This window comes from Gymnoscopelus microlampas (assembly GCF_963454915.1).
Source record: "Gymnoscopelus microlampas genome assembly, chromosome: 19".
Lineage (NCBI taxonomy): Eukaryota > Metazoa > Chordata > Actinopteri > Myctophiformes > Myctophidae > Gymnoscopelus > Gymnoscopelus microlampas.
In genome coordinates, this window is record NC_139956.1 from 25,976,717 (window position 1) to 26,002,362 (window position 25,646).

At 40.2% G+C, this 25,646-nt stretch overlaps 1 protein-coding gene across 1 annotated transcript in view; it reads right to left on the minus strand.

Moving 5' to 3' along the window:
* Positions 1 to 5,322: 5,322 nt before the first annotated feature.
* Positions 5,323 to 25,646, minus strand: part of LOC311034440 (uncharacterized protein) — a 48,778-nt gene continuing 28,454 nt past the window's right edge. Inside the window, exons 37-61 of the mRNA XM_084042320.1 lie at positions 23,193 to 23,268; positions 22,248 to 22,335; positions 21,152 to 21,211; positions 20,847 to 20,891; positions 19,694 to 19,750; positions 19,390 to 19,461; positions 19,157 to 19,216; positions 18,167 to 18,238; positions 17,312 to 17,371; positions 17,038 to 17,109; positions 15,303 to 15,350; positions 14,754 to 14,822; positions 14,391 to 14,459; positions 13,865 to 13,942; positions 13,723 to 13,770; positions 12,952 to 13,011; positions 12,531 to 12,605; positions 12,137 to 12,214; positions 11,601 to 11,654; positions 11,471 to 11,512; positions 10,698 to 10,778; positions 9,686 to 9,725; positions 9,386 to 9,431; positions 7,731 to 8,145; positions 5,323 to 7,298 (exon numbers count right to left, since the gene is read on the minus strand). Of these exons, the coding sequence (XP_083898446.1) occupies positions 6,819 to 7,298; positions 7,731 to 8,145; positions 9,386 to 9,431; positions 9,686 to 9,725; positions 10,698 to 10,778; positions 11,471 to 11,512; positions 11,601 to 11,654; positions 12,137 to 12,214; positions 12,531 to 12,605; positions 12,952 to 13,011; positions 13,723 to 13,770; positions 13,865 to 13,942; positions 14,391 to 14,459; positions 14,754 to 14,822; positions 15,303 to 15,350; positions 17,038 to 17,109; positions 17,312 to 17,371; positions 18,167 to 18,238; positions 19,157 to 19,216; positions 19,390 to 19,461; positions 19,694 to 19,750; positions 20,847 to 20,891; positions 21,152 to 21,211; positions 22,248 to 22,335; positions 23,193 to 23,268 (2,345 nt within the window). The 3' untranslated portion in view covers positions 5,323 to 6,818. The remainder of the gene's footprint in view (positions 7,299 to 7,730; positions 8,146 to 9,385; positions 9,432 to 9,685; positions 9,726 to 10,697; positions 10,779 to 11,470; positions 11,513 to 11,600; positions 11,655 to 12,136; positions 12,215 to 12,530; positions 12,606 to 12,951; positions 13,012 to 13,722; positions 13,771 to 13,864; positions 13,943 to 14,390; positions 14,460 to 14,753; positions 14,823 to 15,302; positions 15,351 to 17,037; positions 17,110 to 17,311; positions 17,372 to 18,166; positions 18,239 to 19,156; positions 19,217 to 19,389; positions 19,462 to 19,693; positions 19,751 to 20,846; positions 20,892 to 21,151; positions 21,212 to 22,247; positions 22,336 to 23,192; positions 23,269 to 25,646) is intronic.

A 25,646-nucleotide genomic window follows, 5' to 3' on the forward strand; every position in this document is an offset into this window, starting at 1 on the left:
ACACACACTTAACATTGTTTCTCTAGTTCATATATAGCCCAATTAAATAAACTCCTCAAAGGCACCGCTTCCTTCACACAGGGTGTGATTTTTTTGTTAAAGATTGCCGATCGTAGTGAATGATGACGATGACGATGATGATGATGACGACGATGTCCGCATGTGACTCTTACTCATCTGAAGGAAATGGTGTCACTTAGCGCAATCAGGACACTTAGCCAGTTTGTCCAGATTCTCAGCTAATTTCAAGAAATGTGAGGAGGCGACAAAGCCAGGAAGCAGACATGCAAAGAATACGGGTGTGGCAGAGTTGTGTCTGACTCTGAGACCATCCAGTAAACAGAAACCTAGAGGCTTGATCCTATAGTGAGATAAACCTTGAGCAAACCACAACCCCTTGGAATCTTTTCAGTGATGTAAATTATATTGAAAGCTTACAGCATATAGGCTACAGTACAGTGGGGTACGGGATCCCCAGGGGTTCTTGAGTGGGTTCCAGGGGGCCCCCAGCAACATAAGGAACAGTTTAACCACTTTAACCTCATTTTATACTTTGGCTATTTGAGAATCTACACACTCACACCACATTGTGATTGCGCTGTGAGCTCTAAAGCCGCTATTGTCGAAACATTTAGAAATATCTTGTGGAAAAAACGGAGGAAAAACAATTGGAAATATTTAACAACACAAATGTTCTGTTTTGGGGGTCCCTGGCACAAAATGTTTTCAGATGGGGGTCCTTGACAAAATAACTAACCTATAATACATTTGCAATGGGAAAGCGCATAAGATTTCAAAATATACGCCGACTGGAATGTGCCACATTTAAGGTTTTATACAATGACTTACTGTAAGTCATAAGCGGCCAGCTATTCTTTCCAGGATATACCCCAGAGAAGCATTGTCAGCTTGTCATCTTGACAATGACTTATTAGTCTGGGTAATTCCCAACACAGTTCAAGGAGAGCTGAAGGCCACAGAGCTGATCAGTTCACATACCTCAAGATGTGGTAAGAGATGTTTACAACTCAGTCCAGTTGTCATGCGCACATACAGAAGAGGAGGTTGGGTCTGTGGATTTGAATGACCCTGTATGCTCTGTGACTGAAGATCACCTCATTCACCTGGCATGATTTGTCTATGTAAATAGACAAATTAAAATGTTTCTGAAAGAGAAAATGCATTGGTTTGGTCAAGGCACATAGGGGTATCCACAGAGCAGAGCCCCTTGAGGTGATGGGGACAAAGCATGGTGCACAATGATATTTAAACACAATTTTGGCCCCATAGCTCATAGACAGGGTTGTGCACAGACAACAGACGACGTGTGCGTGTGTGTGTGTGTGTGTGTGTGTGTGTGTGTGTGTGTGTGTGTGTGTGTGTGTGTGTGTGTGTGTGTGTGTGTGTGTGTGTGTGTGTGTGTGTGTGTGGGGCACTGGCTATATGCAAGGATTTCTGGAGGCTGTTTATACACGCTGTGTATTCCTTGAGGTGTAGTTTGTTTGCTTACAATTTTGAGGTATTTTTACTTTACTGCAGTATTTCCAATTTTCATTTCAAAACTTGTCAAAAGAGGCCTTCTGCATTATGAATACTTTTACTTTTAGTACTTTAAGTATATTTTGATGCCAATACTTTTGTACTTAATACTCAAGTAAATTTTGAAAGCCGGACTTGTACTTGTAACTGAATATTTCTACAACAGGGTATTGATACTTTTATTTAAGTAAACACCACTGTTTGAAGCATATTTAGACTTCCTATATATGAATAGAATGCAGGTGTAATCCTCTCTCCACTTGAAGCTGATCCTTAATTACTGTCGCAGTATAAACTAAAATCAGTCAACTATGTCAAAACCCTGTGGGCACTTAGATACTGAATGTTAATTTAACCCGTCCCACATACAATTAAAGGATTAAAGCACTAAAGAATTTTCTTTGCTGTATATGGACAGAAATATTTCTTACATAACCGAGACTTGAAAATAAAATGCCTTTCATTCAACAAGTCACACAATCTACTGTACGTAGTTCCTTTGTGGGTTTGACCCGATCATATTTCTGAATTGTTAACCTAATATGAGCCATAGTGCAGCCTTGGTTCCTCGGGCGCTTCTGGCAGTTCCAAAGACTAGAATTGAGATTAAAGCTGAGCCTGTCTTTTTGGGCCTTAAGGCTTTGATACAACCTACAGTACCTGATTAAGCTACAGTAACATCAGCCAGATCATTTTGTTCTTTTAAATCTCTTCATTAAACGCTCTTTCATAAACATGCTTTTTATTCATCTTGTTCTATTATTGTCTCTGCCAGGCCGTGGCCGGAGACTATATGTTTTCGCCCCTGTCTGTCCGTACGTCCGTGTGTGTTTTTGTGTGTGTGTGTCTGTCTGTGAGCAGCTAAACTCTGGCACTGTTGGCCGATCGGTGTGTAACGTTGCACACACACTCTGGCCAAATTTTTCACATCGGCCTGTTATAGCGCCACCAGGAGGCCGATGTTTTCAAAACACATTTTATGATATTAGTCCTACAGATTGTCCAAACATCACGCTAATTGGTACACATTATCTCTATAGTCACGTGATTAAGAAGTATCTGCAAAGTTTGCAGGAGTGGCTTGTTTTACATAAAATGCCACAAATCATGTACGCAGCTCCCGATTGCTGTGAAACTTGCATGCACACTCACATTGGCCTCATGGTGACGCTACAACAGCCCACATAACATTTTGGCCAATATCTCTTATAACAATAACATATTTGTATTCTCACTCTCCATAGGCCCCGACCACTTGTGCCAGATTACATTTCCCGCGATTTTGCGGGAAATGTAATCTGATATGTGTACACAAAATGGTACACCTCATATCTGGTCTCAGATCCTACCCTCTGTTTAACCACTTCAGTAGTATTCAGTTAAAAATAAAGGAAAACAGACAAACTGGTTCAGATGAGTAAACATCACATGTGGAGTAGGCGTGGTCCATAATACACCTTCACCAGGTTGGAAATACTATATACTGGAAATACTATATGTTGGAAATACGTGTGCTCCAGTCCATTGACTTATTATCTTGTGTCTATTCCACTTGCGCTGCAGTGTACACTCAGTTATGTAACCGACTGCCAAAATATATGATCATCTTTTATATTGGGTGTGTTGCATCATTTGTAAGGCAGCACCAGGTCCCAGGTATATTTTTCACATACCTGGATTGTATCCTCTGTATTTAAGCCAACTATTAGGAACAGTGGGCAGCTATGGAATAACAGTTAGGGGTGTTCAGTGTCTTGCTCAAGGACACTCTGTCACAATGCTGAAAAGGAACCGGGACCCCTTTGATTCCCAGGGCGGCTCTACCTGCTGCCCCTTTTAAAACCGCATGACAGCTTTGTTCCATGGAACTGTCACTTGGAACTGTCACAGACCACGCAAGATCCCCTTTGAAAATAACAATAGCAACAATGCAACAAGTAATTGATCTTCTTTCAATCCCTTTATTCGTATACACCTTTGTGAGACAAAGTACCCTTTCCGGTTTTTCATTGGAAAACACACACACACACACACACACACACACACTTGATAAGTCATTCTGATGCAATGAGCTTGTGACTTCTCTGCACCTCTTTCCTCATTCTGTATAACTAAAAGAAACAACAAGTGTATTGAAGAGAACAGGATCATCTGGAAACTTTTGGAATCATTCCAAAGCATTTCTTCCTCGTGTTGCTTTGTCCTGCTTCCTATAATCTGTGTTCTTATTAACTAACAAGACCAGTGCCAAACAAGTAGTTTGATTGACTGATTGAATACTTTATTAGCAGATTGCAAAAAAAAACACAGGAAAGTACAGTTCAATACAAGGTCCGCTATGAGGATTTTAAACCCCAAAAAGCCTATGGCTTGTTTCCATTGGGGTCCTTTGTACTCAATTCATCGAAACATTTAATTATACTTAAAGTACCAAAAGTGAAAGTAGACCTACTCGTTATGCAGAATGTCCCATGACCCAAGTTTTCAAATGTATATTTTCAAATATCTAAGTTAAATAGGGCTGAAGTGGTTCATCTATGATTTGAAACAATAATCCAAAACTACAAAGTAACTAAAATTGTCAAATAATTGTAATGGAGTAAAAGCACAATATTTGCCTCTGAGATGTAGTGGAGTAGAAGTGTTGAAAATTAGAAATATTCCAGTTAAGTAAAAAATACCTAAAAATCTTACTGAAGTACAGTACTTAAGTACATGCACTTAGTTACTTTCCACCACTGTGTAGATGTTGTAGAGAAAGTGGTTTAATGTGTCATGATGAATTAAGAAACACCCGATGACCCCAGGCTACAACAATGATGATACGTCCCAGTTGCATCCATGTGATGTTTTTCTTTGTTATTCTATTTATAGTGGCTCATAGGAATAGACTATGTGACAACCAGGAATGGTTTGGTGACCACAGGAGAGACTGTTGACAGCCGGAATGTAGACGGCTTCCGGGAGCAGGATGGGTTAGCGCCCCAGCCTGTGTCTTCCGTGAGAAAGAAGCCCAACAAATCCATGGTGAGGCCATTCAAGCAATCCCCAAGTGGAGCCTGCAGTACCACCACGGCCCAAGAAACCATCACGCCAGAAGGAAATGTTTAGATCGGGGTGGTACATCGGATCTGGTACAGCGCTCAGGTCCTGGACCTGGTGAGACAAAGGAGGAGCCCGGCCAGGAGGCCACCCACAGAGCCTAGTCCCTCCACGTGCCAGAGCCTCCCCGAGTCCTGGAAGAGTAGTTCCGGAGAAGCGGACGGTGGACTGAGTGGCCCTGTCTTTCTCTATAGGACTGACCGTGGGTAGCTACTGGGACGTAAGTCGGGACTTGATCAACCCTGGCTGGGTCACCTGGGCGAGGGTGTATGTTGTATGTTGCGAGACCTGAAACACCCGATGAGGCTACAACACTGATGATACGTCCCAGTTGCATCCATGTGATGTTTTTGGGGAGAGACGACCACGTTCTCAGCCGTTACCGAAAATAAGCAACTCCAACCTACCTACTTAATGAAAAGGTGGAATTCATTTGATTTCTAGGCATGACGTTCTTATAGTTCTTTGGGATCAACAAATGTATTGAATGGATATCATTGTGAAATATCATCTAGAGATATAGACTTTTTTTCAAAATACCAAACTTGCCACCTTGGGTGGTACCTAATTTGTGAAAATGCATTATCTGCTCAAGTGCTCCCTCTAGTGGTCATGGGCATTAGCTTCTTCAAATTCTCAGGGGGAGCAACCGTGAATGATTAGGGAGGGAGCAAGCAACCATCATTAAGAACAGACTTTTATTGTCAAGAATTTGCAACAAGATCTAATAAATAAAAGTAGTTAAAATTACAATAGAAACAGTCAGTTAAGTTGGTATTATTAGTAATATAAAATACATATTCAAAATATATTACTATACATTAAAACTACTTAAAATAGCCCTCATAATGAATAAAAAGGTACAGGTACTTGGATTTCGTTGCTAAAACTATTAACTTACATTTAAAGTTTTCACTTTACATTCTTAAATGACACAAACATGACCTCTGGCCATGGAAAAATATACCAGCAAAGTTATTTACGGCTAAAGCAGCTCCTTGAAACGGTTGTGGCATTTTCAACACCCATACGCACCTAGTTTCTGATGATACAATTTGTGTTATTTAAATGCAACACTCTATCATGTCATTAAAACAGTGCTAATGTGTCACTTGACTAAAGCTTAATTCATACCTGCGTGTCGCTTGCCAATTATTTTTCCGGTAAGTGAAGTGATACCGTCATACTATAGAGCAGTGGTGTCAAACTTGTGATACGATTGTGATAACCATTTGCGGCCCGTGGAGAGGTCCAATGCGGCCCGCGACATGATATATTAAAAAAAAAGGAAATCATACTGCCTCTAACAACGCTGTTGCTCACCCACCTCCTCCACCTGCCCAGTTGATGGCCCGGCTGCAGAGTCAGAGAGTGAGTGAGTGAGTGAGTGAGTGAGTGAGTGAGTGAGTGAGAGTGAGAGACCAGCATTACAATAATTGCTAAACAATATGATTTTGTGGGGTCCCCAGATGACAGTGAAGTGAGAATGTAAGGACTTTTAAGACCTAAGAAAAGTGTAAATTAAATTTAAAAAAATGACTGCATCAATAGTATTCAACAAACTATACTATAAAAACTGGTCAAACATACATTATTTGACATGCCAAATTGTCAAATAAGAAAGAGGAAAACATTTTGAAAATAGCCAATCTACAAACTCACAAGTAGATCGGCTATTTTCACAATATTTATCTGTGGAATCAGGATGGGGGGTCGCCAGTTCAAATATGATTATTTTGGGGGGTCGCGGCCTGAAAAGGTCGAGAACCACTGATTTAGATTACATTGCATGAACGCGCATGTGTGTCCACGTGCCCACATCAAGTCACTTTTTGACCAATGCGGCCCAGACCCCAAAATAAGTTCGACACCCCCTGCTATAGAGTATAAATTAAGATAGATTCTATGATTCAGCTCTCAGTAGTTTTGACATTTAAGATGCATCTGGTTTTATGTTGAACTGTTTAACGCCTGCCACACTTTGACTATTGCTACATTGTTTTAAAGTAATGTTACATAAAGTTATTAAATATACTATTTCCATAAAAATCTGCTGTTTTTCTTTCGGCAACAAAAGGAAATGGCCTACATTCATAAATAATGCATAAGCTTGTTTCTTCATTTTGCTCCAAATGTTCAACGGTAACGTTTGGCATTCTTTCCCCGGGTATCTTCCTTTACTCTTCAAGCTCGGCCAGTTTCTTCAGGTCAGATTTCAACATTTCTTCATCGTCCTCTTCTTCTACCTCTATCTCGATCCCGTCAATCGTTTTCTGAAGCTCCTCCTTGATGTTGTTCAGCTCTAGCAGTCCATCCTGCAGGTCCTTGACCACCTCCCGGATCTTGGCAGCGAAGTCCGTCTTGGCGCCCTTCCTCAGCTCCATCGAGTCCTTGGCCAAGAAGAAGACGTCCAGAGCCAGGAAGAGTCCTGACATCACCCCCGTGGTGACGCTCATCACCTGGGCGGCTTTGGCAGCCCCGCCGGCCACGCTGAGGACCTGGACGGTGCTGATCAGACTCTCCGCGTTGATCAGCAGGGCTTTGCCAGCCCGCCCGCCCTCCTTCATCACATGCTTGACGTTCTGGTTCAGGTGCTTCTTGGAGATGCTGTCTGCGTACGCCTCAAAGTCCCACTCTGCCAGTGCGTCCATGCCTGCCTGTTGGGTGGAGCGAGCAAAGGGGTGAAACATCCACTCCATCCTTTGGTCTTTTATCAGCAGATTGCAAATTGTTTGACTTTTCATGACCCCAATGGACCTTCACAGCAGCCAGACAGACTGGTAGAACACAGATGACGGTAAAAACATACATATTGAATGTGTTATTACATTCAAGTGTTAACTTCACGCTACACAAACACCTCAATGAAACAAAACCCTTCAGCTGCGTTTAGCTGTAAAAAGGCTTAACAAACTACACAGAAAAAACCTCAGTGTTAACTTGAACTTGCGGAGATTGCCCTCACTGGTCCATTTGTCCATTATTTTTTCCGTATATGCATCAGCATATTGTGGAGAAACACTGCGTTATTAGAGAGCACCAACACAGAAGGTTAACAAAAAAGGTTAACAAAAACAGATCCACCTCACCTGCAGAAACTCCAGGCACTCCTTGATGTCCTTGATCTCCGCCTGGTAGCCCTGGATCATCAGCTCCACCTTCTTGCGGTCCGTCTTGGAGTGGACCGTGTCGGTGATGTTGGCCGACGCCGAGGCAATCCCGCCGCCGGTCGCCACGGCGATTCCCACCGCCGTGACGATGAGCGACGTGCCCATGGTGAACGGTGCCAGGATGAGCCCCGTGATGGTGGTGACGGAGCCCGCCACGCTCGCCACGCCGCCCCCGACGCTCGCCGTCACCGTCTTCTTGTGGAACAAGTCGGCCGCGTCGGCCAGGGCGAGCAGCTCCAGGATGCGCTTCTGCAGGGAGGCGCCGCGCCGGTTGAAGAGGCGGACGAAGAGGCGCGCCGCCATGAAGACACGGTCTGCTGCATCCTCCACCACCCTGAGGAGAGAAGCCTTTTCTTTAGCTTTTCCCAAACTCATTATTGTTCTTCTTCCCGGTCTGCTTGTTCACCAACTTGACTGTGGGAAGAAGCTTTGCCGACGCGACATCCATCGTATACAGTATGTCCTGGATGGAGGGAAGCTCACATCCACCAATATTGTCCGAAATGTGCTGATAGGAACACTATTTCTGACAGAACATAATGCAGTAAGAGGTGCCATGGGTCATTTTGAAAATGTTTGTGTGATCCTATATTATAATTGGCTAATGAGAGGGGCCGGCCGGCGGGCGGGTGGACCTCTGACGTCACTCTGACTCAGCCATAACCATATAAGTTCCCAATGCAGCGGCACTCAAATATGGCGTGTGTTGTCTGTCATGGCATGAGCCGCAAATCAGCATCTCCATATATGGGCACAAAAGGGACATGGACCGACAGATACAGATATCTGGGCATAAAAAGGACACAGGTAAACAGACAGGTACATCGGGTACTCTGACAAAGCCCCCAACACCCGAACTCTAGATGTGAGGGCTTCGTAGCGACCTGAACCTCTAGTAATTATTACATTCCCAGTGAAATGTACTGTTTGACTGCACTTTTGCCATTTTGGAAAATGAAGTTTATTGAACCATAAAGTATCCTAATATCCTGCCTCCATTGCATATCTTTGTGACAATTTTTCAATTTGAAGGATCATTGCAAAACAACAGGCTCTATTATTGTATGAGTTGTTCAAATTAATGCTTTCCTTGTACACAGTAAAATCCTCAGTGCCAATTTAACCTGTGTTAATTTAACAATCAGGGATAAAATGAACTGTGAGGATGAGTCGGCTTAGCCAGTATGACTGGGACATTACCATTGTATATTACATCTCTGCTGGAATGGAATCATGGACCATATAGGACACGCTCCACTGGCTGGCTCACGCAAAAAGTAAAGACTGAACTGGGAAAAACAGCCTTTTGTTTTAGTGCCCCAACTTTGGAATGACCTACAGCTTATATTAGAGATATGTTCTCCCATAACACACGATCAATTTAAATCTTTGATTGCAGACCTACCCACAGTAACTGCAACTGTTTTTAACTTGTGCTATATCACATGATAGGGGGGAGTTTGTTTTGTTTTATCATTGATGTGAAAAAATTGTGACACTGCAAATGAGGGCAACCTCAATGTCTTTGAGAATACATTTGAATGAATGAACAAAGTTTGTAAACCTGTACTTACTCCTCTGCCTCGTCGTCCTTGATGGTGTCATTCCACTCGTCCCAGCCTGTAGGACAGTTAGGAGAGCAACTAATTCAGAGTCTTAACAAAGGATTTACAGGAACAAAAGAAAAGCACTACTGGTGATGATGGTAAAAAATTCATTCTACCGCTGGGCTTCAAAAGATGTATTAAAAAAATAAGTATTTGGATTCATTGCCTGCTGTGCTTTGAAAGTGCCTTTGAAATATGCTTCTGAAGTTCAGCTACACCCTTGTTTGACAAGTTCCACATGAATGTTTGTTCATGTACAGTACATACCCTCTACTGTTCCCCACCACGCCATCAGGCCATCTTCCTCCTGAAAATTAAACACAAGTAAAAGGCATAATTTATATTCATTAGAATACACACACACACACAGACACACAATTACATGAAAGGCATTGTCTGTAGTACAGTATGTTTTCCTGCACATGTTGACAACTACAGAGCTATGATTCATAATCAGTTTGTACGAATAGTAAATATATGGCAGACTAGTAAGCAACACCGCTACAGGCAATACAATTATTCATTGGCGTGTTCAGATTTATGTTGTGCCCAAAGCCAAATGTGTGCCAATGTGCAAGCATAGACAGTTGTCAACAATATTGTGAACCTTGCACATTGGCACTCCTAAATCTACTGTAAAACACTCATTCATTTTAATTAACACATACATATATTGTGTACTCAGTTTCAGAATTATAAATGTTTCTCAAAATGGATATACTGTAGCAGATTGGCCTTGAAACCTCTGCATTGTAAAATATATTAATTCCATAGTGCAGTGGTTCTCAACCTTCTCAGGCCATGACCCCCCAAAATAATCATATTTGAACTGGGGACCCCCACCCTGATAAGCACTTGTAATGTAGGAGTTGATATGAGGCATTACATTTTGTTTGACTTGGTTCCACAGATAAATATTGTGAAAATAGCCGATCTACAAGCTTGTAGATCGGCTATTTTCAACAACATTGACTCTTTCTTATATAATTTGACAATTTTTAAAGTATAGTTTGTTGATTACTTTTGACTCAATTAAAGTTAATTTCAGAGGCATTAAACAAGTTAAGATACCCTGTATACAGTTATACTGTATGTTGATTTGTTTACTGTTGAGTGAGAAAACAATGTTGCACTTTAAGCAAATCATCTGGGGACCCCCAAAAAATCAATTGGGGACCCCCCTGGGAGTCCTGACCCACACGTTGAGAACCACTGCTGTAGCAGATTGGCCTGAAACCGCTGCATTGTAAAATATATTGATCCCATAGTGGAAGCATACATCCAAAGGGTCAGCGATGGTTCCGTCACAGGGCACAGGTACTTCAGCCAAGTCAACTGGCTGAACCTCCACGATCTCCTCCTAGAAAAACACAATTTAATGCAAATTACTGGATTGGATGCAAAGTGAGGATTACAACAATATCATCATGACAATTACATCACATACTTTAGCTGAGGACCATTAAACTAACTCGATAAATATCAATTGGTTTTACTGATATGTGAGGTGAATATCCCTTATATTTCTAATATCCATTTGAATATCCATTATATATAATATAATATACATAATAATATATACAATTTATCTTTGTTTTAATATATATGTTTTAAAGGTTGAATGTTTACTCTCAATACAAAAGTTTCTCATCGGGGTGAAATACTCAAATTCTCATTAAGACTAAAAAAGTATTTTTCTAATTCTCTCTAGGCACCTACAAAAGAAATCATGAGCACAGACTGCCCTCTAGGGGTAGTTAGTAGGATAGCAGAGAATGGCATCTGCCTTTCTCATCAAGAGGAAGGTAGAGGACGCACACAGTAAACCACTGGCATTTACATATTAACTAAAACATACACAATGCTTACACAATAAATAATGCATACACAACTGCAATGCCAGCCAGTGCCCAACTAAGATGCAGAGGAAACCTCTCCATCCACTCAAGTCAATGGAAAACTAGATAGGTATGGTACAGTTTAGTTCATTCCAGTTCAGTGCAGTACAGTACCTGAGGTAAAAAAAAACACAAAAAAAACACCAGCACATACCTGAACGATGGGCTGAGTGTCTGATGATTCTGTGCCAGAGTTCTGTAAGGCACAAAGAAGAGCATCACAGGACATCAAATCCATGAAGCAGAGAGGATTTCTTTTTCACATTCAATTTGTTTATCCGTACCTTGTTTCCAGAGCCAAAGAAAGCACCTGGGAGAATCCGTCTTATCCTGAAGGTCTGACAGATAAGTGTGCAAAGAAGTCATAGTAATTATTACCATATCTAGTGTCCATCACTGTGGCATTCTAGACTACTCGACGGCCTTTGTAGCGTGTCATTCCCCATCTCTCTCACTTCACTTCACTATCAAAAAAGCCCCCCCCAAAACAAATCTAAACAAATGAATACTTTTATCACAATTCTACAAGTTCAGGAAGTACAAAAAATGTTACAATATACAGGTTTACTGTAACAATGTCGGGGAGAAGATGCAAATAAACTGATCAATATCATTAACTGCTCCGAAAAAGTATTAATTTAAACATTTGTAAAGATTGTTATTTATCAAATTAACAGATCTAATTTACTGTGCAGTAAATGACAGTTTTACTTGTTCTGTAAGTGATTTTAGACCAGTCTTAATTTATGTTTTTAACCATTATGTTTGTTTGTACCATTACATAATTAAAAAATAATAATAATAATCATCCTCCACATACCGGTGTCCTTTTCTTCTCTGCCAATTTTGGCTGGCTTTTCACCTCAGAGCTGGCCGCTGTATCAGTATACCAAACAGTCTGAGGAGGAAGTTACAGAGTTAATAGAGTAAAAACCATAATGCTACGTCAAGTTCCTCACCGTTTACATGTTTTATAAATCGTTAAGACAATACAATATTATACTATGACTCAGTTTTGGTTCTAAAATGACCACCATTTAAAAAGGTAACAACTCACCCCTAATATAGAATTGTGATCAAATTATGATTTTACAGACTATCTTTTAGTTAATTAGTTACAGTTCAAAAGCCTCTCTCTCAGGTTATTTTCCATTGTTGCATTTAGGACATTCACTACTCTCCAACATGACCGATGATGGTACTTCATGTCTTACATGTCTGTCGATGGTGCTTTCATCCAGACTTTCAGAACTCGTGGACTGGTCACTGTGAATCGACTGTGCTTCAGGCTGAAAATCAATACATCAACAACAATAAATCAATACACTACTGTATGAACATGGTGGTGAGAAATAAGTTAAGCTTATATAGAATCCTGGCGTGTCTATTCTGTGGCGAACATTCTGCAAAAATAGCAGGCCTACAAAATTCACAACACGTATTGTTATGCTGTGATCTTGTTGAACAGCTTTTTTCACCAAAGCGATCTGATGTAGAGGGGGAAAAAGGAGCAGACCTAGCACAGAGCCCCGAGAGACCCCTGTCTACCAAATACTGTTTATAGGGTTCAAGTGGTTAACACATCATAAAACCATGTTGTAGTATATTCAAGTCCAATAAAAGATTGATATATACCTGTGCAGTAGGCTTGAAGGGGTTAACTTTCTGTACAAATCCTTGGAACATCCCAGGGTTCTGTAAGACATTAAACCATGGCAGAGGAACTTTTAAAAACTGCCTTCAGGACAATGGAGAAAAACTGTGTTCATTTATCTTATTATACAACGCATGATACGTCAAAATCTGCTGTATGTTGACTACACCTGTCACAATTATATAATCGTCTTTAAAGCAATTATTTGAGATAGTCGCAATTATTTTGTCATAATCGTCATAATCATATCCATGTTGAAAAATGTTCATACCGTTAAAAAAAAAGCAGAAATAGCTGATCTACAAGCTTACAACTCGTCACTTTATGACACGTTGCAAGCTTGTAGATCGGCTATTTCCGCTATTTTGACCTTTGTTTGTATAAAATTAATAAAATGTCAGTAATTTCTTTTTATATTTCAGTTATTTGACATACTGTATCTTCCCCGTGCAATTTTTGATTTTGATTGATAGAAATTTTTATTAGGCAAAAGAATGTAAAACAACACAGTTAGATTTATAATACTTTTGTCTAAAAGGTCCGACCAAAAAAGTCCTTGCGGACTTGTTTCTGTTGGGGTCCTTGATTAAGAAGCCTTAACGGCAAAAATAAATGTATTTTTTATTCATGTTCTAATGTTCAATGCCAAAAACACAAATAAAAATAATATTAGTGGGACAATTAATCGTCAACTTAAATTTGTAATCATGACAGTCCTAATGGAGACACATGTTAGGCAGCGGCTCCAGTACCTGTTTGGTCACCTGGGGATCCACATTGTCTGTGCCGCCCTTTGTCACCTGTGGGTGACAAAGAAAAAGCCATGTTTAATTGCATGATTTTGTGAGTTTCTTTCGGATTGTGACATGTTCAGATGTGTACAGGTATAGTGACCTGCTTCTCTGTCAGGTTGTTATTGTCTACTAAGCTTCCTGCGCTGGATGACAGGTCGCTGTGAAGTGACTGAGTGTCCTGAAAAGACAAGAGGTTAACAACGTTCAACCTGGCGTCCAAGTCATTATAGGTGAATATCAAAAGATTTTCAAAAATTGCGGAAATACAAGATCTATAAAAAACATAATATAACTTAAAATAACTTGCATCATATCAAAATGTTGTCACATTTTTCCGTTGAAAAGGAATTATTCTCAGCTAGCAACATGGCCGGGAGTATAATTTTAAAATGCTATATATTCAAACATTACATGCAGTAAGTTGAGCTCTATACATGCAACGGTACCTGAAATGTATTAATATAACAACATATAACATTTAAGATAAGATTTTTATCCATGAGGTAATTGGATCATTACAACTATAGTTAAACTGAAATATTTACTTATGAATCCATTTCATTTTAAGAATTATTCTATCTTCAGTGTTATCATCATGCTGTTATTGTCATCATCATGACCGCTACCTGCTGCGTCTTTGCAGAGGATTTGAATGGGTTGACTTTCTGCATCATCCCCATGAACATGCCTGGATTCTGCATCAACAGAGACAAAATTATATACAATAGAGCCAGAGTGCGGTTTTGGAAACTTTTTCGTTATTTTGAATGGTCTTTCTTACAGAATACAGTTTAGGCATTTAGCAGACGCTCTTAATCCAGAGCGATTTACAGTAAGCAAGGACACAAGATAAAACATCAAATGCATAAAAATAGTAATCTAATAATAAAGTAATACATAAGTAAACCAATAATCTAATAATAACTAATACATACGTAAACCAAGAACATATCATCAGCCTACATTGAAACATTCAAAGCTTCTTTTACCTGCTTGCCCTCAAGCTGTTTTTCAGTTCCTAGGAGATCAGAAACATTGCTAGAATCCTCTGTTGGCACCTGCCAGAGTGAAAAGTCAACAAGACAGATGCATTATAGGTCATGCATTTGGCTTTGTGTAAAGAAGATATTCCACAACAACAACGTGCACTGTAGCTTTAACAAGCACCAGCTCATTTGTGCTTTAAACGTTTGGTCCGACAGACCTACCCAAGACACCCGTGCTCCATTCCAAGCTTCTTTCATCTCCCTTTCATTTGTCCAGGAATATTTAGGAATATTTGAGTCCACAGTACTTTACAATAATTGCATTTACAGTTGCACCATTCCTGACTACAGTGAAGTGCACATTACTAAGGTACTAATACAAATCTCCATAAGTGATATCTGTGATGGGATTGTGCACAGTGGAGGTAGTAATACTACAGTAGGTGAGGCGGGGATCAGCCACTGCTCCTATTTTGCCTTGTGTGGAAGGCTTATTTGAATGATTTCCTATTGTGAGGTACCAGTACTGCCCTTTATGCTTGGTTACTATACCTGTGCAGAGGATTTGAATGGTTTGACTCCCTTCAACCTACGGGGCTTCTAAAAACACACAGGTAGGCCTTATTGCATCTCATAATATAAATACACGCATGTACAAAAACTCTGAGTGGCGAAAAAATAAATACATAGAAAACATTGTAAGGGCGCGCTCCCACCAAAACACGGTTGGCTGCTGTTAAACGCAGGTTGTGCGCGGCCACAGTTTTTTGCAGCCAGCGGATTCTAAAAAAAACGCAGTGACGCACCGGTCACTCACCTTCAAGACCGTCCCCGTAGCCCGCACCGCCTTCTGCCTTGAGCACCATGTTGCTTCCTGAGTCTTGGGACAGTCGGCCTTCAACTCACCCGATTGGACAGAGGGGGAGAAGCAGCTCCTGCCTCCAGCAGTTATATGCTTCAAATGGACAAGTCGTGTAGAGCGGATAAACGCAAGGTCTGCGCGACAAGCGGAAAGATCCGCTCTTGCGTGAATCCACACATTTACATTGACAAGCATTGGCAGATTCCGCCCCAGAGGTAAAATAAAAGTGTGGTGGGAGCGCACCCTAACAGTTGTGTTCCCACAGTCAGGAAGCCAGCACTCCAAACAAAGCACAAAAAACTTTTGTGCTTTTATGCTAAAAAGCAGACAGACTTAGGATTTAAATTCCTTTGGGAGAGTTGCCAATCCACATGTTATTCAACAGCTTGTAGTTCTTTTGAGAGACACACCCGCAAAATTTTTGTCCACACTAGGTGGAACATTGTCTTCGGCTCACACGGCATGACAAGAAAAACCACAGCCATACACACGAAAAAGGGGAATTGCACTAATAAAGGACTTCCTAAAAACACTTTTGGTTGTCAGTGTCTCCCTATAGTGCCTCCTGTGAGGTGACAAATATTTTTCAAAGTCGGAAATGTATTCATACACCTTATTACTGTAGGTCAGTTGTTGCACCTTGCTCTTGTCTCATCATTACACAAAGTTGAATGTAAACAGAACACTGTTCAACCCATCTCCCCATCCACCAGCGTCACAGAGGAGAGGAACAATATTCTCAGTGGTACCATTTCATATGGTATAATATGGAAATAATAATATAATTTAAAAGTAAAAAATAAGGTACCGATAAGCACAAAGATCACCACTACCAATAATTGTGATTAATAATTCTGATTTCAGCCATTACTTCAACTAATCAAAGGGATTCCGTCTCAAAGGTGGTAATGCATCAACACCATCAACATCAGTGGTGGATAGTAACTAAGTACATTTAGTCAAGTATTGTACTCAAGTACAGTATTTCCAATGTTCAATCATTTTACTTCACTACAATCATTTGAAAACTTTAGTTACTAGTTACTTTGTAGATTTTGATTATTATTACAAAACATACATTAACCAATTCAGCCCTACATATACTTTGGCTATTTGAAAATAGCCGAAAGCGACGCGTTGTGAGTTTGTAGATCTGCTATTTTCAAAAGGATTTTAATACATTTTATGCATTTGAAAACATGTGAAATGGGACCTTCTGCATAATGATGAGCACTTTTACTTTGGGTACTTTTAAGTATATTTTAATGCCAATACTTTTGTACTTTTACTCAATTAAGAGTAACAAACTTGTACTTGTAACCGACTATTTTTACAATAGGGTATTGATACTTTTAGTTAAGTACACAATATGAGTACTTCTTCCATCACTGATGATCATCATCATCATCATCATCATCAGCTTACCTGTTTGGACTCTGGGGTGTTCCTCTGTTCTAGTGACTCTGATGAAGAAGCTGTGCTGACTGCAGAAGAGGCCTGACAACAACAGAGAAGCTCAATGGTAGTGCTGGGCAATATATAGATATTATATCAATATTGAGATATGAGAGTAATTATCGTCAGGGATTTTCCTAATATTGTGATATGGCATAAGAGTCGTCTTTCCCCGGTCTTAATTACTTCTTGAGCCCTATTTTATTCTTTCAAAAACTTCCCAATGTGTCGAGTTGGTCGTTACCTGTGATGTGGATTTGAATGGATTGACTTTCTGCATGACTCCTTTGAACATACCAGGGTTCTGTCATGAAACAAAATTAACCATCTCAATCCACCGCATACAGTCACAAAACACACAGAGAGTTACTGATTTCAAAAGACACATTCTAAATGATCCTCACAGCAGGATGATACTTTTAGGTACGGGGATATTCAGTCGTCGTACTATCTACGCATATCTACTATGATCTACGCCATTTGACATGGTTAGAGCTTACGCATCCTGACAACGTATCCTGTACTACTTGAAAGTAATACTGACCTTCACACACACAATTCACTTTACTATACAAATATATATTGCCCTCTAAAAGCTATTTTCTTAGTGCAATAATATATAAGCCAAGTAAACATTTGTTTTACTCTTAGCCTTAAATAGATACTTTGCACCTTCTGTATCCGTTTCGTACCTCTGTTTTTGCATATTAAGTATTATGCTCTGTTTTCCCTGTGTTTTTTTGTGGGGACTGCGGATGTAAATTAGCATCTTTGCTAAATCCGGTGTATTTGCATTACATTGATATATGTATTGTTCATTAATATACAGTGTGTTAACAAATAAGTAAAGTAAAGTCAATATTTCTTATTAATGGTTTTATTCAGTGTTATGCAACCGACCTCACAGAGACCGGTTCCTCATATCAGCACTCCACATTCCAGATGTTTGTTTTTGTTGTATTGTCAATAGTGAAAAGAGCAATTACCGGTATCAGAGTTGATAACTGGCCCAACAATTCATTGGTCAACACTTGTAATAACCCCTCAAGAGAATATGGTAACACATCTGCAAGACTGTAATGACATCTGCAAGACTCACCTGTGTGGATGGTGGACGACCTCCCTTTTCCAGGGACTCTGTTGAAGGAGCTTTACTGACTGTAGCAGAGACCTGGATGGAGAATACACTTTGACTCAATGACTGAAAGGGATCAATGGTAATGTAATGTGTAGAGTAATATAGTTTGTGATGGTAATTTAACCCATTAAAACTGGGAAGGCATCCGTGTCATTTTTTATTTTAGCTATCTATCTATCTATATATATAACATACGTTTTTCAGAAAACTTCTCTTCTGGGGGTCCCTCACACAAAACATTTTCAGATGGGGGGTCCGCGGCCAAATACATATCATTTTGGGGGTGCTTGGCACGAAAAGGTTTGAGAACTACTGATTTAGAAGGCATTTGTAGAATCGGCCTCAAGCTAAATGACACTTTGGTAGAGGTCTGGGTTGTGTACTGTAGTTACATTGCCATGACATAACTCTAAATATTGGTGAGATATCTCTAATAGTTGCTCCGTTTAAATATTAGAAATTGTTATTCCAAAATCATTGACATAATTATTATCATTTATGTGCACATACTGTACAGCCCATAAATGAATGAAAACAAAGTGGATTCTGCCAATCTGCGACATTACAAAATTAGACACATTTATTTTTCTGTTTTCATAAAAATGTCAACTTGACAATAAATTGGCAAAACCCGCTTTGCTTATGTATGTTTGTGTGCTAAAAGAGTTTTTTAGCACACAAAGAGCACACAAAGAGTTGTGTGCTAAAATACTTTGAGAGCTGTTTCTCTGTGCAATGTAAGTCAATGAGGAGACTATTTTGGAATATTAATTTCTAATCAACAGAGCAACCATTGACGATATCTCGCCAATATTTTGAGTTACATCATGGCAAATAACAACACAAACTTCTACCAAAGTGTCCCTTTGCTTTAAAGTGTCATTTTACAGAAGACCCCACAATTACAACAAATGTGTTTGTCGTTTGATGTACTGTAGTGTGTGTTTTTACCTGTGACGTTGTCTTGAATGGATTGACTTTCTGCATGACTCCTTTCAGCCTACCAGGGTTCTACACAATGTGAAAAAGAAACAATCAAATCAAGTCATGAGACAATGTATAGTATACTCTTCACATGAAAACCGACACCAAAGCTGAACTTTGATCATAAAAGTTACTTTTTTAGTCAAGGAAAACTCCTGGAATATAATGATTGAAATTTGTCATTATCTTTATCCATTCACCTGTGTGGAATCTGAAGCATTTCCCTTTTCCAGTGATTCTGACGAAGAAGCTTTACTGACCGTGGGAGAAACCTAAACCAACAAGAAGGTTCAATGGTGATGTTGGATTTTGTGATTTAAACCATAGCACAGATAAATAACAGAACACCTTGAGTAAATATACCATTGTGATCAGCCAAGACGTGTCATTCTCTATTCACATTATGTGAGGACTATAAGCAATCTGACGTGGTTATTTTTTCATAACTTACTGTACTTGCTTTGAATAATCTGACTAATAATCATATAGTGACATGATAGTTACCTGTGAGGAGGATTTGAATGGGTTGACCTTCTGCATGACCCCCATCACTCCTGTGCTCTAAATAAAATAAAAAAAACATGCATATTAGGGGTGTGCCGATACACTAATTTCATGAAACGATATGATACGATATTGGGCTCACAACATCGATAAGATATCGATACGATATATGGCACTTTTTTATTATGAAAATATATGGGGGGGGGGGGGTGAAGCAAATGCAAACAAATATTTCTGTTTTGCATTATTCAGACATGCAAACTTGTAGCTTTTCAGCTAAAATAGCCGTTTTGAATCCAAATAGGGCAATAGTGTGACACCTGACCCGAAAAAAAACAACATGTTGTCACCCTTTTCACCTCGGAACTGTTTGCATGCCTGATTATTATTATTGTAAAAAAACAAAAACGATTTTTTTTTTTTTCTTTCTTCAAAACGATACATATCGTCACGAAAACGTATCGCGATATAGCGCGGGACGATATATCAGCACACCCCTAATGCATATCAATCAATATAAAACAGACATGATGTATCATTGTTGAGAACAGGGTTTGTATGTAAATTAAAAAGACTGTACTTTTAAGATCAGTTAAAAGTATCTATGCAGAATGGTGAGGAATAAGATCAGTTAAAATGATCTCTGCAGAATGGTGAGGAATAATGGTAAGTCACAGAAGAGAAACCTTTATCACAAGATCCTAGATGAAGACTCTTAACTACAGTATAAAAGGTTTAGTGTAGTAAGTAAATAGGAAGCCTTGGGAATGAACGGTTCCCAAGCCATGTGGCCCATAGGGCAGGAGCCGATCTCTTGTTTCTGTAGCGTGAGGTGGCTTTATGTACAACTACTTCCCCCAGACATGATGTACAAGTACACCCCCTGGACATGACGCTAGTATGTAGGGGACTTACCGCCAATACAGCCCTTGATGCCGAGCAAGAAGGCATTGCGTCACATTCTTTTTAATAGACTTTGGTGTGACCCAGCCGGGGGATTTGAAACCCGACCTCCCAATCTCAGGGCGGACACTCTAACCACAAGGCCACTGAGCTGGTGGGTTTAGTATAAGTTTGATGTATTTGCACAAAAGATGAAAATAGGGGGGGGGGGGGGGGGGAGAAAGAATCTGCATGAATTATATGCTCTCACCTTGTTCTTTGGTACAGGCTCACTCTTTACATCACTGTTGTTCTCCTGCAAGAAACAATTAACATTAAAATCGGGAAAGCATCCGTGTCATTTTCAATTTTTGCATTGGCTACTCAAAAATAGCAGATATACAAGCTCACAGCGTGTAACTTCGTGCCGCGCTGCGAACTTGTACATTTGCTATTTTTGAAAAATCTTGAAAGGGAGAACTGTAGAATCGGCCTCAGGTCTTAATGGGTTAATGGTATAGTGGGTTAGTGTGAGTGAGTGAGTGAGTGAGTGAGTGAGTGTGTCTCAATCTCTACCTGCGAGACAGCGTTCATCTCTCCCTCATTCAGACTGTGCGCAACGGGGTTGTCCAGCTCCTGGTGACAAACATAACCATGACATCTCCCATAGGTTACAGCAAAAAAAAACACCACCACCACATCATTTGTTTAAAAATATGAACAACACTGGCCAAAGTGGGACACTTGAAGCCCACAGCGCACTCCCTTTGCTCATGCCTTGCCAATTTGAACAACCGCTGTTGCATTTTGTCCAGGAGCGTCCTGAATTTCACACTGCATGCCCCTTGGCATGCTGGCCGGTGTCATGGGAAAGAATATATATCTACGGATCACACGATAAAGCGTGTTGAGTTAAATGATGAAAGTAAGCTCTTGAGTTTCATCGTTTTATCCTACAAATAAAGTATGTATTATATACATATATGCATTTCATAAATATCAAATCAATGTCAATCAATCATCATAAAAACACTAGATTTTTTTTTTGTTAATACCCATTACATTCCACAGGGGAACTTCAGTTTTCAGCTTCACCCAGCTGAGTGCTGCCCACAAATGAGCGCGGAGGGGGGGAGCAGTTAGGGGTTACAGTAAGTGTCTTGCTTCGACACATTGCTGAGAGATGGAATCGTACCTCCGGAGTCCTTTCAGCCCGGCATTCAGCTATGGCCGCCCCATTCACAATAACCCACAATATCATGTGTTATATTGCTTTACGTTTTTATTTCATAATGGTGAATTAAAAACTGAGGTTTAATGAAGAGCTAATTCAGCTTCATGTGTTGAACTTGTTATGCAACTCCTAATCGGCTCTCTGCCGGTGCTGCTCGACCAGAACCAACATTTGTATGAAATAACACTTTGAAACTTGTGAAATTTGTCCCAAGACTTTCAACATCCCTCAAGGATCCCACTGTTTATGTTGTTTAATAAATATAGTGACACACAACATGTTGCCACAGGGCCCATAACAAGCAGCCCTCTCTTGCAATAAAGAACCTGTGTATGTACATGCACACACACATGTTGCCATAGGGCCCATAACAAGTAGCCCTCTTGCAATATAAAGCACCTGTATGTACAGTACGTGTACGCACACACAATACTGTACCTCGCTGCTGGGTCGAGGGGGGACAGATGGGGTAGTTGCTCCTGTTCTGCCTTTATCCCTTCGAAACATGTTCAGTTTACTACACACACTGGGGGGAGAGAGAGACAGACAGACAGACAGACAGAGAGACAGACAGAGAGAGACAGACAGAGAGACAGGCAGACTTTTACCTTTTACTCTAATATCCGGAAAACTTTTATTCTAGAATCCAGACTAATAATATTCAATATGCAGCAGCAGTCAGCAGTCAACACAATGCTTTCAATTGTTTTACACAATGCCTTGTGACCGGCTGGCTGCTCAGCGCTCACCACCAGCCCAGCTGGCTGCCAGTGCCTACTGTGCCCGAAAAATAGCCGAGCTACAAGCTCACACCGCGGGCGCGATGAGACGCTCCGTGAGCTTGTAGATCAGCTGTGGTTTGAGGCGCGACACCGTCGTACGATGAAGTGTAAACCATAAGCCATGCTGCTACGTGTTGCGGTCTTTTGTGACACGCGCACACAGGAAAGAATGCTTCACAAAGTTCACATACAAACGAGCCCCCACGCGAACACAAATTAGCTATGGTGGTCCATATCGCTTAGAAGGACTTCTCCTTAACGCTATGGTACTTTTGGAGCTGTTGCCCGCACACCTCCGGTAGCGCAGCCTCTCGTCTTTAGTAGAAAATAGAAAAGGCACTTTCGCTACTCACCAAAACAAAGACGGTTTTAAGATGTTTAAAGCCTACTTTCCTTAGTGGGAACACTCGGAGACCACCACCTCACGTCTAAAATAAACTTTTTGACCAGAAAAGAAAATATTCCACCGGGTGGGGAAAAGTGTTTAGTTACTCCACTGCGCCCCCTACAGATCTGGTTAATGGAATTTTTAACATAAAAACTACTACATACAATCGAACCCCACGCGAACACAATATTATGTATGACTCGTATGGGAAACCTACCTCGTGTAGAGTAAAACAGGCTAAAAAAACGAAACAAAAATAAACTTTCAATGAGAACACGGTCAAGGAGAACTTCGAGTCTCCGTCAGTCACTTCACTTGCAAGGAAAGTAGCGAGGAAAGTCAAACAGGTTTTACCAGAAGACAACAAACTGGGCCGTCGCGGTTCGGTTACTAGTTATATAGTTTGCTCTCTCTTCCTTATGTGCTCTGATTTCATGAACTGGTTTCTGTTGTTCGGCTAAATGCTACGACAATGACTCCAGGTTGACATTTGATGCGCCTGTCTTTCCTCTGCAGAAAAGTTTGTCTCTCCAGTGAGAGCGCCGCCCCGCCCCCAACATGTAGCTATACTTTCTGCCTGTTACACCTGTATCTGGGCGTGGTTAGGAGACCCTATGATGTAATGACCTTCACATACCATCTCACACACACACACACACACACACACACACACACACACACACACACACACACACACACACACACACACACACACACACACAGGCTTGTCAGAGTAAATGTTTTGATTTATCTTCACTCATAGTAGGCCTATTACTATTTGTGTTTTAGTTTTGGTCTTTTTTTAATCTCAGATAGGCTTGATGTTTTATGTTGCACTGCAAGTGGCTGAGGGGGAACGGAATTTCATATTATTTATGTATGTAAGTAGGCCTACATGGGGAAATTGACAAATAAAGTGATTCTTCTTCTTGATTCTTGTTTTGTGGGGTCTATCATACATACACTGGTGGAAAACCTGGTGACGCGAGGTTAATCATACACAAATTCAGCTCAAAGCTGAAAAGTCCCTCATGCATCTCTTTCTCTGCTATCTGTATAGGCTACTCCTTGTATACCGTCTTGACCCAAGGCTACGTATGTAGATAAAGCGTATCTGTTTATGTCCAGTCAGTTTCCTGCCCAGTGCCCACAGGCAGCAAAGCAGCAGGAAATTGTATTCGCTTGTTGTGTCTTGTCTGTGTGTTGAAACACTGTTTCAACATTACCCACACGTTCAAACCAGTCTCTCTCTTCTCTGGCTAACATACAGGTAGGCCATTTATGGTTGTGTTATTGTTTTGCGTTTGTGTCACTGTTGAAGTAACAAAAAAAATGGCTGGGTTTCCGAGGCTACTGTTGAAGTTGCTTGAGAATAAATAACTAAACAAACGCTCGCACACTGAGGGCTCCAATGCGACAGATGACAAAAAAAAAGCTGTGACGTTTCGAGCACAAAGCTCTTCCTCACTCTTTTTTCACCGTTGAAGTCGTTTCTCATTCATCACCTGTATTCACTTTCGCTAGTTTATGCAGATCAAACTTAATGCATACGTACAGTTTTGCTACGGATGAAGTAGTGATAAGTTACTGTATGTTGACTTGTTAAGTGACATGTCACGTTACAATGTATAAAAGATAAATAAATACCAGGGTCCATCATTCCCATCCAAACATGACCAGAATTCACCAAATGGATTCAGAATGATATGTATTTATTTATTATTTTTCAATGTTGACAAACAGAAACACATTCAGTACATCGAAAGTTACCAGAATGTTTGTAATTGACATGCAACAGAAAACAGTGAATTGTGCAAAAGGCTTAACATGTGCAATACGCGTTATATACAGCATACTCTGCATAGCATCAACATGTTTGTACAAAACAAATAATTCTTCTGGAAATAAAACGACCCTTTTCCTTACTTGAATCAAAGTTTACATGGCACTGTATGTGTCGAGTTGATTTACATAGTGTCATTTAAATTGTATAGCAATGGTATCAAGAAAAAAATAAAAAGCTTTCCCCCCAATAACAGCAACGTTTATGGTTTAAAAAAATAAATGCTTCCAAGCTGGAAGCTACATCTATTTTACAATTCTACTACCTCTTCCCTCAGTGCAATAAGGAATATATGACAAATGAGAAAGCACACCACAGTTGCTATATCCAAAGTCTCTTCAGCACACATGCACACACACAAAAATGTTACTGCGTCGAATTACATTAGTAAAAATTACATATCATGTTTTGGTCATGTCTATTGTTCACCCATATCAAAATGATGTAAGTGGTTTAAAAGCTGATCCCAATCAACAGTTCTAATAATAACTACCCTTTCAACAGCAAAACAAACACAAAAAGAACAGTTCCCGATTTAACCAGTAGAGGGGGACAGTGACCGACATTTAAAACTGTGGCCATGGTGAATGATGGGAGGACAGTTTGATATTTATCATCAACCTATAGTGTCCAGTAATATACAGAATACTCTGCATAGCATCAACATGTTTGTACAAAACAAATAATTGTTCTGGAAATAAAAACCCATTCCTTACTTGAATCAAAGTTTACATGACACTTTATGTGTCGAGTTGATTTACATAGTGTTTAAATTGCCTTGCAATGGTATCAAGAAAAATTTAAAGAAGAAACACCTTGGCCAT